We start from the raw sequence: 15,526 nt of genomic DNA, 5'->3' as shown, positions 1-15,526 counted from the left end.
ATGCAGACCAACAGAGAAGTCCAGAAGTGTTTTCAAACATACTTTATTTTTTTTTAGCTTGACTTTTTCCTTTGCGTTTTATGCCATGGACAAATCATCCACAAAATTTGCATGTCTTGCATCAAATCAGATTGTGTGAGCCCATTTTAAGAGTTATCTGCTGTATTAAGTAGTTAAATCTTTGCATTATGTTAAGAAGTATCTGATGACAGGACAGGCATCAGCGGACTACAAGTTCTTCTTCTTCACATTTTGAAGCTATAACAATAGTTCCAAACTTCTTATGGAGCAAGAATTCTTTCATTCTTGTAAACAATTTTGCCCTTTATAGCAACATATTCAATCAATTCTTGATGGCCTCCAAACTGGTAAATCACATGTTCCCATCTAAAGATAAAAACAAAAGACTAATATGTGTCATTCCTCTTACACATACTTTATCAAGACAAAACATTGCATAGCATACTCCAACCCAGATTTACTAGCATGTGGCTGAAACAAAAGCAGGAAGGGGCTTTATCTCCTGCAGGCTGGCATATTTACTATAGTTTATACTAGAAAATAGGGGATGCACAGTGACCATGCTCTGAACCACTGCAATCACAGCTGCTATCTGCAGCCGGGGAACACAGCTATAGGTGGGTGCAGTCCAATTGTCACGCCCACTAATTAGCCATTTAAATACAGCCGTCAAGACTGGCAGCTGCATTTACAGTAAATTACTCTAAATAGCATCACTAGACACCAGGGATGACTAAGGTCCTGCCAGGTAAGATAAAAGGGATCTCCGCTCTGCGATTGCATGGTGGTTAAGATATTTGCATTAGAAGTGTCACAGATTGACTGTTCCATTCACATTAATGACTATTTTGCATGACTAAGAACCTGGGAACGTTTGAAACATGAAAGATGGATGTGAAATGTGTTTGATCTTAATATAGCGTAAACACACTTTAAGGCTATGTTCACACTACGTATATTTGAGGCTGTATATTTGAGGCTGTATAGCAACCAAAACAAGGAGTGGATTGAAAACACAGAAAGGCTCTGTTCACATAATGTTGTAATTGAGTGGATGGCTGCCATTTAATGGCAAATATTTGCTGTTATTTTAAAACAATGGCTTTTGTATTGAAATAATGGAAGTTATTTACCGTTATATGGCGGCCATCCACTCAATTACAACATTATGTGAACAGAGCCTTTCTGTGTTTACAATCCACTCCTGGTTTTGGTTGCTATGAGGACCTGACATGAGGACCAAATACAGCCTCAAATATACATAGTGTGAACCCAGCCTAAAGACATTTAAAAGACCAATGCCTTTAAAGTCTGTATCTCGACCTACCTAGAAACCAGTTTGCTGTACAAGGAAGGGGGGGGGGGGGGGGATGTCAACCTGATGGAATAGCAGTGAGCTGATTTTCTGTATATGTTTATAAAGTTCTTTTGGGGTTTTATTTCTTACAACGAAAACACTTTTCATTGAAATTAAATAGCTTAAAGCACCACTTTCTGAGCCCCAAAATTTGTAGCTGAAAGATTTTTTTTTTATGCCACATACTGTATAAAGTATCTAATAAAAATATATATTTTTGGGTCTAGGGAGAATGTTTTTTTGCTAAAGTTAACTTTATTATACTAGTCATTAGAATAATAAAACCTTACAGACCAAAAATATATTCTACCTATATATAGGGGGGGGAAACCTATATTTTTAAACATAAAGAGTATGTGTAAAGGTGGACAAAGCACAGAACAAAAGTTTATTGTTGTACACAGATGAAATAAAGCTGATAATTTACCCAATTGTCAACTGAAGACAATGTTATAATAGTCATCTTATTAATTTCTCAGATTAAGTAGTAAGTTGATTGAACACATTATTACAAACCTTGGGGCATTAATGATAACCACATCTCCTTGTTTCCCAACCTCCAATGAACCGTGTGTATGAGATCTTCCTAGGGAGTACGCAGCATTGATTGTGGCAGCAGCCAGAGCTTCCTTCAGTGACATATTCATATTGACACAGGCAAGGTTCATGACCATAGGCTACAAACCAAATGTTCACACGATTACATAGGTTGAAGAGAAATGTCTGTCAAGTCCAATGTAATATTTAAGTTAAGAGAAGGCCAAAAAGAAGAGAGTGTCCAGACCATGACTGATCAGGAAAACCAGCGGGGAGAGACGTATGCTGCTTCACACTTCTCTCCCCAGTCCGATTCTCTGTCAGACCCCATAGGCCTTATTCACATTTTCCCGTGAAATTGTCTGTGGTCACAGATCCATTTTAGGGCACACTAAAACCTATGAGTCTATTCATACCATCCTTGCCGTGAAAAAAAAAAATAGGACAGGTCATAGTGAGGAGCGGGATAGCGGCATGGATGCCCCAATAGAACAGAAAGTGGAATCCGTAAAAAACAGGGATCCCATGTCACAGTCACCGCTCCTGGGGGTGTTGGGAGACCTGGCAGCGAAACCCCCCAATTGGGTTCACAAAGCTGCGTTACTTCAGTATCAGCAGCTCCTCTACCATGTGCCGGCACATGGTAGAGGAGCCACCGATACTGAAAGGGAACCTGTCAGCCGGAATGCTGTGGCGGAGGTGCCTGACCCCCACCCCCCCCCACCCAGTGGCATACTTAATCCTCCCTGGAAGTCCCGCTCCTGGACCCGATCCCTGGGTGGAGAAATCACAGTCTGAAGCTGAGCGCGCACGTCATGCAAAGCAGTAGAGATGAGTCTGACGTCTATAGAAAATGACTGGAGCACTTCTTTTACTATAGACGTCGGATTCATCTCTACTGCTTTGCATAATGCGCCCGCTCAGCTCCGGGCCGTGATTTCTTCGTCCAGGAGCGGGGTTCATTTCAGGGAGGGTTAAGTATGCCGGGCTCCACCAGAGGGTCGGGCGGGCTCTGCCATGGCATCCCGGCTGACAGGTCCTCTTAAAATAACACAGCTGTGTGTGCGTTTTACAGTCAGAAAAATATGGCAATTGCAGGGCACCCTATGGGATATATTTTTTAAAGTTATATATTATGTGTACTAACAGCTTTAGCTGTAAGGGTACAAACCCACACACCGTATAAACAGCAGATACGCAACAAATACGCAGCAAATACGCAGATTTGTTGGTACAGATTTGATGCTGTGTTCAGTTATTTAGATATAATCTGCTGCATTTTTGCTGCGTGTTTGCTGCGTATCGCAGCAGTAAATACGCTGCTTATACGGTGTGTGGCTTTATACCCTAATAGTAACTGTGGGGCAGTATAGCCCACCTCATCATAATGGCTCTAAATGCATTAAACTATGATGTTTTCATAACTACTTAATTTTTAGTTAAACCGTTCACATTCACAAGATCCTGTAGACTTACCATTGAGAAACAGTATGCATTGGGATTGAAGTCACTGCCTAGAGAAACTATTACTCCAGCATTAAGCATGTCCCTTGCTCGAGGTTGCTTAAGTCTTAAAGAGTAGAGAAAGAAATTTAATAAATAATCAATTTATATCTTTATATGTATATATTTATTTAGTCCACAATATATAGTCATATTGATCAGAATATAGTCATTTGATCACTTTGAAAAAGTGAAGTGTTATCAGAGTATGGAGCCTCCCATATCAGTACAGATGAGAAGTGTCTGTTCATTTAATTTCTTACTAAATCAATGTATTCTCTGCATGCAGCTGAAATTGCCATGCAGGAACGCTGGGCATATTCATTACCTTAGGACGTAGGCTGTTGTAGGCAAGAGAATGGCTGAACACTTTGCAGCAGCCAGAGCGGCGATCCCTTCATCACTAATTTCTTCTAAGTGGCTAACGGCAAGTGCTCCCAGCTCTGCACCCAACTGCAAAATAGATATAAAGCAGAAACACAGTACCCTACATACAAATGTAATTATAAGGTCATGTTACTTTTGATCCAACTTAAAGTCATAAAGGAGATTCTGTCTTTACAGGAGAAACAACTGCAGGGAGTGAAGCTCAGTTAGAGGAGCAATGTTGTGTAACAAGTTGCATTGCTGAAAAATCTACCTCTATATCCGAAATCACCTTGAACTATGACTATCCCTGTTTCCCAACTTTAGGCAAACAAGTAGTCCACAATAATTATGGGCTAGGTCTTCATTGAGCATTGATAAGAAAGATCAGCACCAACAATAAAGTCAAAACAAATGAAATTTGTTAACAGCAGGGCAAAGAATTGAATCACAAACAGCAAGTGACAACCGCTTCACGTTACAGTGCTTCTTCCGGCTCATCGGAAGAAGTGATGTAATGTGAAACAGTCGTTGCTTGCTGTTTGTCAGGTCTATGTCCTGCTGTTACACCTTCATTAATCATCAATAGAGAGGATGTTGGTGAGTGCCATTGCGTTGTCTACACTATATATGTGAGATCATACAGGCTACAATGCTCTTATTTGTTTTGGACAGGTGAATTTATATGAGCTGCAGTTTCACGTTCTCAAGCATAGTGCCTTATGAGTAGTACAGGCACCCTTTAATCTGAAACAGTTGGAAGCCATACAGATAAAGTAAATTTACAAGTATAGTTCGCCATTCTTTTCTAATAAATTAACAGATAAAAGTCATATAAAATACCTCTGCTGAATGCATGGGGTTAAGTTCATCTCCATGAAAATTCAGATGCAAACCAATCTCTTTCCCAGCAAGAAGAATCCGTCTTGTGGACTCTAGGTCAAAGACTCCTTTTTCACAGAATACATCAATATTGTCTAAGTGAATTTCTTCATTTAAAGCCATTTGCTTCAAGGCAGGAAGATGATGTTCTATGATGTCATCTGTGGCCTCTTTTGCACTTTTACCTCTGATGAGTAAGCAAAGAGCATGTGGAAAAGTAGCAATGATATTTACATAACATTTTGACCTGTTGCAAATAAAATACTTGCCTTTTGACCCACTTACTCTCTTCTTAACAAGATCGGGTAACTTACTTAATTGTGTGTTTACACAAAGATCTGACAGATTTTTGAACCGAAAGCCAAGAATGGATTTGTAAAGAGGAGAAATCTCAGTCTTTCCTTTATGACCTGTTCTCGGTTTATAGTCTTTTGAAGCCAAAGCCAGAAACAAAACTATAAACCGAGAACAGGTCATAAAGACAAGACTGAGATTTCTTGTCTTTACAAATCCATTCCTGACTGGCTTAAAAAATCTGTCAGATAAATCTCTTTGTAAATACACCCTAAGGCTATGTTCAAACATAGTATTTCTCTCAGTCTTTTTTCAACCAAAACCAGGAGTGGACCAACACAAAAACCGTGCAAACCTTCCCATTATAATTTTTTCCTGTCAGATCCACTCTGGATTTTGGCTAAAAGAAACACTGTGTGTGAACATAGCCTAAATATGTACATAATTGAGGGCTATATGCGGAATGTTAAGCAAATGCCATAAAGATGTTTTCTGGAAATATATCTCCTCTCTTAAGGTACGTACCTACATACCGTATTGCAGCAGATTTCATGCTGTGAGTTTCACAGTGAAATCTGCCGGGATACTTAGTACCATTATACCCTATGACCTTGCATTCAGATTTTTATTCCGCTGTGAGAATGTAGTCACCGCCTTGTTTAACTAACTTCCGTGCTGGTAAAAATAATGAACCGCCCATGCTTATCTGCTCAACCAATCACTGGCTGTAGTGAGACAGCATTCTAATTGACTGAGTGAGGGACCCGGAGACTCAAGTAAGAGCGCTACAAGAGAGTGCAGACAGGTAAGCATTGGCTGTTAAGTACATTTACCGACATGGCAGCTAATCATGGCTGTCAATACATTCTTGCAGCAGAATGAAAATTTGCAGTGAGAATGAAGGGCCACAGGCTATAATGGTACAGAGTATTGCAGTAGTTTCAGCACGATGACGTATTATAACTGCACAGCTTCAGATGCTCGCTGTTTACACAAAGAGTGACTGGGAGCCGCAACTAAACTGTCAGCTGATAGCTGACAGTCTAGTGTAACTGCCACTGGACCCCCAAAAGAGTTCCAGCATCGGCAATTGCCGGCATTGGTGGATCGGTAACGGTAATTGGTGTGGTAAAAAAATACATAGGATTACATTTGAATCTCTGCAAAGAAAATGCAAATTTTACTTTTCACTCTTACTTTGCAGCTATTCCTGTGAAATGCCCAAAGGGTTAAAAAAAACTGTGACTGTAGATTTGAATACTTGAAAGGGTGAAGATTTTAAAATGGGGGTTTCTACTATACAGGCCTCTAAAATATACTCCAAAACTGAACTGGTGCCTAAAGAATTTCTCAGTTTGAAATTTTCATGAAAAATTTGAAAATTGCTACTAAACATTAACGGCCTCTATCATCCTAAACAAGTAAAAGCATGTTCACCAAATGCTGTTATTATAAAGTAGACATGTTCTAGATATGAATTAATAAATAATTTATGTAGTATTACTATTTTCCTCATTTGCAGAGACTGTAAAATGTAGAGAAATGCAATTTTTTTCAATTTTTCACAACATTTGAGTTTTTTCACAAAAAAAATTCTGAAGCTATAAACCCAAAATTTACCAATAACATAAAGTAGAATATGTCACGAAAAAAAACAATTAGTTTAAGCTTTCCAAAGTTATTGATGCTTAAAGTGACACGTCATAAACGCCAAAACTAGCTGTGTCCCCTATGGGTTAAAGGACTTCTAAAAAAAATTCATACTTTAATGTTTAATGTCTTAACACTTCTTACTTTGGTACAGAATGAGCCCCACAGTATGTGGATGAGATGCCAATATCCATTTCCCTCTGAGCTCGTTCAATCACTCTCAGCAACTTTAGTTCTGTATCTAGTTTTAACCCGTATCCACTCTTGCACTCAACTAAAGTGGTTCCAGCCCTGAGCATGCGTTGTAGGCGTTGTTTAAAGGTGCACAACAGTTCATCTTCTGAAGTTGCTTCTGTGTGTTCCACTGTAAAGTTTATTCCTCCTCCAGCTTGATGAACATCCATGTAAGTAGCACCTGCAAGCTAAAATCCATACAGAAAATGTGTTTTTCTCCCATTTGAAAAATATGTAAGAACATACACAAAAAAAACAAAACCTAAATATTCAGTCCTACATAACATACTGTGGCACATGGAGTCCCTATGTCTCTATACTATGGAGTCTGTGCCACCATGTATTATATATCATATCCTGATAAATGCAATACCACAATTATTTTCATGTGAACGAAAATATTTTTTTTCTGTTAGATTCCATATAAATTAGACTGTCAGCAAACTGTAAAGAAAAACAATGCCAAACACCATGGCGTACTGGCAGGGGCCTATTTAGCTAAACCCCTTCATACCAAAGGTCATTGATGCACGGATGTCCAGGTCAAATTGAAGCAATGTTTCTCCTTCTAAAAGCCATAACGCTTATTTTTCCACCTACAGGGCTGGTTGGGGTATCATTTTATGCGTCATAATCTCTTTTTATTGATATTATACTGGTGTAAAAGAAAAATTTTGATTGCTTTTTATCAGTTTACACTGTTCATTGTGTGGAAACAATATAGTTATATTTTAACAGATCAGACAATTCCGCACTCTAAAATATATGTTTATTTTTTTACATTTTTATCATGGGAAAGGAGGTAATTTAAATGTTTATTGGGGCTTTATTAAAAATGTTTTAAAATTTGATTTCTTTTGTTATACATTTTATCCTTAGGGGACATACAGTACATGCAATGCTCATATTGATATACTGAACAATGCTATGCCATAGCATAGCATTGATCAGTACCATCAGCGATCTGTGCATAGAGTATGCCTGAGAGCAGCCTGCCTGCTCCCCCAGACTGTTTTTACACTGTTCACCATGTAATAAATATGTTATCTATCACAGTGATACACAATTTGTGTATCGTTTATTATATTATTTGTGAGGGATCATTTTGTTGCACCATCTGTAGTTTTAATTGGTACCACGTTTGTATATGTGACTTTTTGCTCACTCTTCATTTTTTTTGTGACGTGATGTGTTTAAAAAAAAAACAAAAACAGCAAATTTTGCACTTTATGCTGTTTACCATGCGACATTGAGAATGTGATAATTAACCTCTTAATGACTGTTGATATACATTTTTAAGGCGACACGGCAGTCGTTACATATAGTGCAGCCTCAGGAGCCAAACCCACACTATATACTATGGGTCTCTAAACTGCGGCCCTCCAGCTGTTGCGAAACCACAACTCCCATCATACCTGGACAGCTAAAGCTTTGGATTTGGCTGTCCAGGCATGATGGGAATTGTAGTTTTGCAACAGCTGGATGGCTGCAGTTTGGAGACCCCTGCTATATACTGTGGTTGTCAGCTGTAACCTTTCTGCAATTACCGGGAATTGACTTCAGTAGTAGCCAACCACCGCTGTGTATGGAGTGGACCCAGGACTGGCTAAATGCTGCTGTTGGTTTTGACAGCTACATCTAAACAGTTAGGACCCATTCACAATGAGCAAAACAGGCAGTGATCCTGAGCGGAACTCGCGTCGCGGACTCTGCTCGCAATTCCGAGCAGAGTCCATGGCGCTAGTTTGACTTAGATTTTCCGCCTTTTTGCTCAATGTGAACGGACCCTTACATAGCATTATATAATGGGTGGGCAATGCTGTGAGTGGCGTCAGAGCAGCACACAGAGAACATGGCAGGTGCTCATCTTGCTGCCCGCCATGTTTTCTGAAGTGAACTGCATGTTTAGCCTGTCTAGCCCTGCTATCTACATCATCTTATCCCAAATGTTTATTGAAAAATTTATAAACCACCTTGTAGCATATGCAATAGTATATTAGAATATATTCAAGGCAGTCTTTCAACAGTTTTAACCCCTCCAGATGACTCACTGTGCTAGATAGGTAATATGCAAAGCAGCCATAAGAATGAGAGAAAAATACATTTTCACAGTTAACCACCGGACACATTAAGGATTGCATTGAGGGATTAGGGATTAAATCTTGCTTATAAGACTGGAAGCATAATCAAGGTAGGTTTTAACCGGTTTACATGTCACCTGAGTAGCCCTGTCATCAGTTCAGGGGTCAAAATTTCTGACAGACTCTAAGTCAACAACTTACTTTCATAGCAAATTCATGTACTCTGTCGCCTGCCCAGACAGGATGGGTGTGAGCATCTACAAAGCCTGAAATACAAAATCAAGAATTTAAAAAAAGGAGAAGAAAATTTTTATTAAAGTATTGTATTGCCCCCCAAAAGTTATACAAATCACCAACATACACTTATTATGGGAATTGCTTATGAAGTGCTTTTTTTCCCCTGCACTTAACTACTGCATCAAGGCTTCACTTCCTGGATAACATGGTGATGTCACGACCCGACTCCCAGAGCTGTGCGGGCTGTGGCGGCTGGAGAGGATGATGGCAGGGGGACACAGGGCACTGGAGGGACACTGAGCATCCCCCTGCCATCATCCTCTCCAGCAGCCACAGCCGCACAGCTCTGGGAGTCTGGTCGTGACATCACCATGTTATCCAGGAAGTGAAGCCTTGATGCAGTAGTACGTGCAGGGGAAAAAAACACTTATGTGCATTTCCCGTAATAAGTGTATATTGGCGATTTGTATAACTTTTGGGGGACAATACAATACTTTAATAAAAATTTTCGCCAGACTTCTCCTTTAATGGACATTGTCTACAATAAGATATTAAACGATCACTTGCTTCAACCTTCCTCCATGTAATAGGCAATGTGATTTCTAACAGCTGTAAATAACCCAACCAAAACATACTCCTTACTCTTGCTCTAATTGCACCAGTAACCTATTCTCTTACATGCTATCTAGTACTGTACTATGTAAATCAGCACAGTGCAGCCTGTTCTATCAAATAAACTTTCACCAGAAGTGTCATGGTATAGCCAAGAGGTGTATGCACTACAATTACTGTGTCATCACTCATGAAGGTTAAAGGCCCTATTCCACCAATAGATCTGACGATAATAGATTATCTGCCAAAGATTTGAAGCCAAACCCAGGAACAGACTATAAACAGAGAACAGGTCACAAAAGAAAGACTGGATTTCTCCTCTTTTCAAATCCACTCCTGGGTTTGGCTTCAAATCTTTGGCAGATAATCTGTCATCAGATCTGTTGGTGGAATAGGGTCTAGTCTAAGAAAACGATTCATGGTTTTAAAATTATTTTGAAACATGTACCCTTTAAATATTCATGTAAATCTTACACACAAATCGACCGTCTGAGAGTTGGTAACCATCCCTGCTTGGCTGAACATTCACAATCATATAATAATAATTATTCATTTTAAGGGCAGTTGAGACCTGATTATCTGCAAGAGTTGTCATCAATAGCTACTAACACCTTTCAATGCAAACTGGTTTCCATCGCAACGTCAATGCCATTACTACATTTGTCTCCAGTTTATAAGAAGGGAAGAGAGCGGATACTACTACAACAAGTCTCAGCTAGGGAATATTCCTGCACTGTATGGCAAAAAATCTTGGATTTTGTTTTTGTTAGCTTGTGAAATAATTTGAGAACTCAAAAAGGTTTTGTTTCTTTTGTAAACTTTTTGTGGAAAACAAATCAACCCAGATAGTTGGGTGCATACAAGACAAGGAACAAGCACTTACCTGGCAGAACACATTTCTCTGAGCAATCAATTACAGTCTCAAATTCTGCATGTGAAAATTGACTACGTATAGCTTCTGTGGGTCCTATAGCCTTTATGAAACCATCACTACAAGAACAATGTTAAGTTATACAGCTGTGACCCATATTAAATACATGTTATTATGCAGACTTCAATAACAAGCGGCATGAATACATATGTTGCTGCAATGTCTTTTTTTTGTGTGTTTGAGGCCAAATAACATCCATAATTTCATAATGGCAAAATGGCAACTGTTATTTGTACAATAATGGCCATTAATGAAATACTGGATGTTATTTGGTTTCAAACAGGCAAAAAAACAAAAACAAAAAAACAAGACATAGCAACACAGCCTAAGGCTGGGTTGACACTATTAGGAAAATTTATCAAACTGGTATAAAGTAGACTTGTCTTAGTTGCCCCTAGCAACCATATTCCACTTTCCTTTCTTCACAGATTCTTTGAATAATGAAAGGTGGGATCTGATTGGTTACTAGGTGCAGCTAAGACATTTGTACTTTACACCAGTTTGATAAATCTCCCCCTATTTTTGGGCTGTACAATGCCAATATACGTTAGGATACTGACCAAAAGGACTTAAACTGAGCATAGTCAACTAATGACTACATTTGGTCTATTTTCCAAATGAATAGACTATGTTCACACATACCATCAAAATGATAGCTGTAATTTACTGGCAAATACAGGCTGTTTTGACGGTGTGTGAAGTTAAAATAAACAAATGGCAATAAGAACAATAGTATATTTTTGGGAAACAGATCAAGCAAGGTCCCTTGCAGGCTAGGTTCATATTACGTAAAAATTACGGCCGTCTTTTTGAAATAACGGGCGTTATTTGCACAATGGCAGCCATTGTTTTGAAAGACGGATGTCAAACCTTTTAATTGCTGGGTAAAAACTGTACTGCAAAGCAGCAGCAATATGTGATAAAAATGTACAAGTTTTTAAAAGCTATTTCCTGTGCAGTTAATAAGCAGATAAAAACTAAAGAAACCACGCTGAGGAGAATAAATAAATTGTCTGTATCAAAATCTGGTGCAATTTCCAAAATGACAGACTTTTTAGACACACCTTTTCATATCTGAAATGAGAGTACCTCCAGTGGTGGGGTCACTTCTATGAAAACTCACCATTGTGCAGCAACGTGCATTTAGAATTTGGTGCCAGAATAGGTTACCGAGCCTCCTTTAGCCCCACATAAAGTTTAACCTTATATGAAGCCTCCTGCTGCACCTCCATTGCTCCCATCTCCAGAATAAGGCCCAGCGCATAGACATATATAATGAAGGAGGACTATATGGAGATAGCAGGAGGTGGTCTCATAAAGTACAGCAATATATGACAGGAAGAACAGACGCTTGGAAACATATTTCAGCACCAACTTTAAAACAGATCTACATTAAAGAAATAACAGTGCTGCACATTAGTTATTAGTGAAGGTGCACTGTAAATGCGACACAAAACCAAGCCAGCTTATAGAAGGTGCAAATAGAATTATCAGATTTTCAAACAACATAAAATCACTCGAAATCTGGTCCATTCTTAGGTTATGTTCACATATTGGACTGTGTATAGATGAAAAAAAGCTGCCAAAATGACTCAGTATTAAGAGGGTCTGAAACCGTTCATAGAAGGATTGTCCATAATTTAGCAAATATGGTGCCACATCTGTTCTCAGGTTTAATGTATATCGTAGCTTTGCTCCATTATCTTTAGGGAATTTTCTTACACAGCTATTTGTGATCCCATGATCTTCCATGCATGGACCGTAATAAGGAAATGTGTGAATGAACTCTTAGGGTCAGTTTACACTGAGCAAAACGCGAGGAATTTCTGTGCCGAATCCACGCCTAAAATTCTACCAGAAAAATTGGTGCAGAACAATTTTTCATTGAGTTCAATGGGATTTCCGCTGTGCTGTTCACTTGGCGAAATTTCTGCACTGAATGTTCTGCCACTGATCCGCTTTCCGCCCAAAGAATTAACATGTCACTTCTTTTGGGCGGATTCCACTAGAGGAATAGAAGTCAATGGAGCTTGAATTCCGCTCCCAATCATGTCAGAGCTGAATAAGGGTTACTAGGGTACGTGCACACTACGGAATCGCGACGGAAAACCCACCCTGAATTTGGGCAGAAAGCAGATCTGCGGCAGAAAATTCTGCAGTGTGAACAACAGAGAGGAAATACCATTGAATCCAATAGGACATTTCTCTGTTCATATTTTACGGGAGGAATTTCAAGCTGAAATTAAGAGCAGATTCCTCTTCAATTTCTCAGTGTGCACATACCCTAGGCCAGGGTTTTCAAGCAGAAACCTTTCCTCTTTGATTGCTCAGTGTGAACTGGCCCTTAGGCTGTGTTTCCACATTTGGGTTTTTGCTGCAATTCTTTGAACATATTATTAGAAGCAGTCTTGTCTGTCTGAGCTCTGCAATGTGATCAGTATTATCAGGCATAACCAGATTTTAGGTTTATGACAAAGAAAGACTATTGCTAAATCATGTTTTGCCAGCTGCTGTTTTTTTCTAATCTGTTACAAAACCTTTTCCATCCTTGACCTCCAGAAAAACTAGGCATCAACTCCTAAACCACTGCAGATAATAGCATTAACCCCTTCCAACTAGTTGTTAACCTTTAGCCCACCCTAGATTTTAAGGTATTTAGTATACTAATACATTAACTTCCCTAGAGCACTACAGATTTTGTTACTTGACTAACCTAAAGCAATAGATATATTAATGTAATTATTGCAAATATTACAAACTATCACTTATTACACACATTATTACTGTATAGAGGAACATTATTACAATGTCAGGGCACAGCAGCCATTATTACTATACAGAGCCACAGGGGGCATCATTATTACATGGAGGCATGGTGAAACATTACTACTATTGAGGACAGCAATTAGTAAATGGCTGCACAGGGACCTTATTACTGCTGTATGAGGGTATAAGGTCATTATTACTGTCCAGACGCACATGGGGATTATGTATGGAGCAAGGGCGTAACTACCACTGTAGCAGCCATAGCGGCTGCTATGGAGCCCACCGCATCAGGGGGCCCCATTGCCCGCTCCTACAATACACCCCATTTGCAGTATGAGGTGGCCGAATAGGCCTCCTAGGTTCTGGAAATGTTATGACTAGACTTGACAGCTTAGTGGTCAGCTGAAAGGGGGGGGGGGGGGGGGTGCAAAAAATAGTTTGCTATGGGGCATGGGGTTCTATTACTCAATGGGGATTCAAGGAGCATTATTACTGCATGTGAGTCCAAAAGGCATTATGATTGTATGAAGCACCGTTGGAGCATTACACAGTGGCATGGGGGGGGGCTGCAGTTTTTACATTCTAGTCTATGAATTATCGTAGTTACGAATGCTGTGTACATACACCGAAGGATTTGTAAATGATTAACAAAGATTTTATGGTCCGCTCAAACGATGCAATCAACGAAATACTAACAAATTTTCGTTAGTCGTTTGATCGTTGCCTGCATATACACCGGAAGATTATCGCTTAAAAATGTGGACGATTTTTTGCACAATAATCTTTCCGTCTAACAGGGCCCTTAGCCTTAGTGCTATTAGAACACAAAGTTAAAAGGCTAGATGCAGCACCCAGCACCTAAGTATTTGATTGGTCCAGGTCTTGGCGTTCACGCTCACACCCATCATTAGAGCTGGAATAAGCATTTTTCCATGTGTTTCACTCCCCAACTCGCTGCCAGACACTGCCACCATTTTAAGTCTTTGGAAACCATTTCCTACTGCAAGCAGGGGAGTGAAGCGCTTGGCTGATCGCCTCTCTCAGCTCCAACCATGTGTGGCTGTCTGGATTTTTTTTTTTTTTTTTTTTTAAGTGACAGGAAAATTAAGACTTTGACTTTTTCTTTTCTAGACAAAAGCAGCGTGTGATTTTTCAACAGCTTAAAAGTAATAGCAATGAAATTACTTTCTGTAGTTGAATTTCAGAAGAAAATAAGTCACTATTCAAAAGCATTGCCTATATGCTTCCACTAAAATGTCTAAAGCAAAAGACATTAAGCAGTTGTAATAAGTAAACCGTGTAAATAATATCAGAATGTATCAATATTATACCAGCATACATGTATAACATAGCGGTGCCTTCTCACCTATTGTCTTGTAGGGTTTATCAGCTATGACACACATAGTAATTACTAAACAGGGACTTACTTGCCGACCACCAGGCTGGCTTTCTCCAGCACTGCTAAATGTTGCATTCCCTCCTGGAGCAGATACTCTTCCTCTTTTTTACAGATAACAACCAATTGTTTAGCATTTTCCAGCAAAAGTCTGTATTTGCAAAGCATTTTAAATGCTGCAATCTGCCAGAGCGTTTTCTCCTAAATGCTCCTGCTCAGTAGAGCTCAGCATGTATTTGTGTTGTACAAAGGCTACAGAGCTCCCAGCAGTAATGAGGGACAGGTGAGTTTTGTAACCTCCCATATATTTACTGTTTACCAGTTGTCCCTTTAACATCTCACTACCTTTATATCCCACTAAACTTTTGTATGCACATTATCCTTTTTACTTTAAGAAACTCCTATAAAGGTGATCTTTAACAGTCCTCATTCAGATAGCAGTAGTCTGGTCAGTATTTTGCATCAGTATAAGAAACATCAAACAGAAGTAGCTCCAAAACACAAAAAATGTAGAAATCTTTCCATTGTACAATTAGGTTCCACTCCTGGTTTGGCTTACAAATTACTGATCGTACTACTGCTATGTGAATAGGGCCTAAGTTTAGAACTAATATCTACCCTTAACCTAAACAGTGTGTATAGTGCGCCCTCTAGTGTTC

The 15,526-nt window shown here is 39.2% G+C and overlaps 1 protein-coding gene across 2 annotated transcripts; it reads right to left on the bottom strand.

Moving 5' to 3' along the window:
- Positions 1 to 42: 42 nt before the first annotated feature.
- Positions 43 to 15,141, bottom strand: AMDHD1 (amidohydrolase domain containing 1). Of its 2 annotated transcripts, none has more exons than XM_069974362.1 (9): positions 14,899 to 15,141; positions 10,658 to 10,764; positions 9,127 to 9,191; positions 6,755 to 7,032; positions 4,628 to 4,853; positions 3,747 to 3,871; positions 3,392 to 3,485; positions 1,895 to 2,055; positions 43 to 387 (listed from the first exon to the last, which is right to left on the bottom strand). In XM_069974362.1, exons 1-9 carry the CDS (start codon positions 15,033 to 15,035, stop codon positions 282 to 284), a joined length of 1,299 nt encoding a protein of 432 aa, XP_069830463.1. In that variant the 5' UTR covers positions 15,036 to 15,141; the 3' UTR covers positions 43 to 281. The 2 variants fall into 2 exon arrangements, with proteins under 2 accessions (XP_069830463.1, XP_069830471.1); XM_069974370.1 differs by lacking the exon at positions 14,899 to 15,141 and adding an exon at positions 12,428 to 12,648.
- Positions 15,142 to 15,526: the final 385 nt, after the last annotated feature.

Source organism: Dendropsophus ebraccatus, chromosome 1, assembly GCF_027789765.1.
Source record: "Dendropsophus ebraccatus isolate aDenEbr1 chromosome 1, aDenEbr1.pat, whole genome shotgun sequence".
Taxonomy (NCBI): Eukaryota; Metazoa; Chordata; class Amphibia; order Anura; family Hylidae; genus Dendropsophus; species Dendropsophus ebraccatus.
This window is presented reverse-complemented; position numbering and strand designations above follow the sequence as displayed.

Bases quoted from the DNA above. Each gene is read 5' to 3' on its own strand.
- AMDHD1 (XM_069974362.1), bottom strand. From the start codon at position 15,035: ATGCTTTGCAAATACAGACTTTTGCTGGAAAATGCTAAACAATTGGTT. The intron at 10,765-14,898 runs GTAAGTCCCTGT...TTGTTCTTGTAG, and splicing joins GCCAGCCTGGTGGTCGGCAA to TGATGGTTTCATAAAGGCTA. The intron at 4,854-6,754 runs GTAAGAAGTGTT...CTTACTCATCAG, and splicing joins GGGGCTCATTCTGTACCAAA to AGGTAAAAGTGCAAAAGAGG.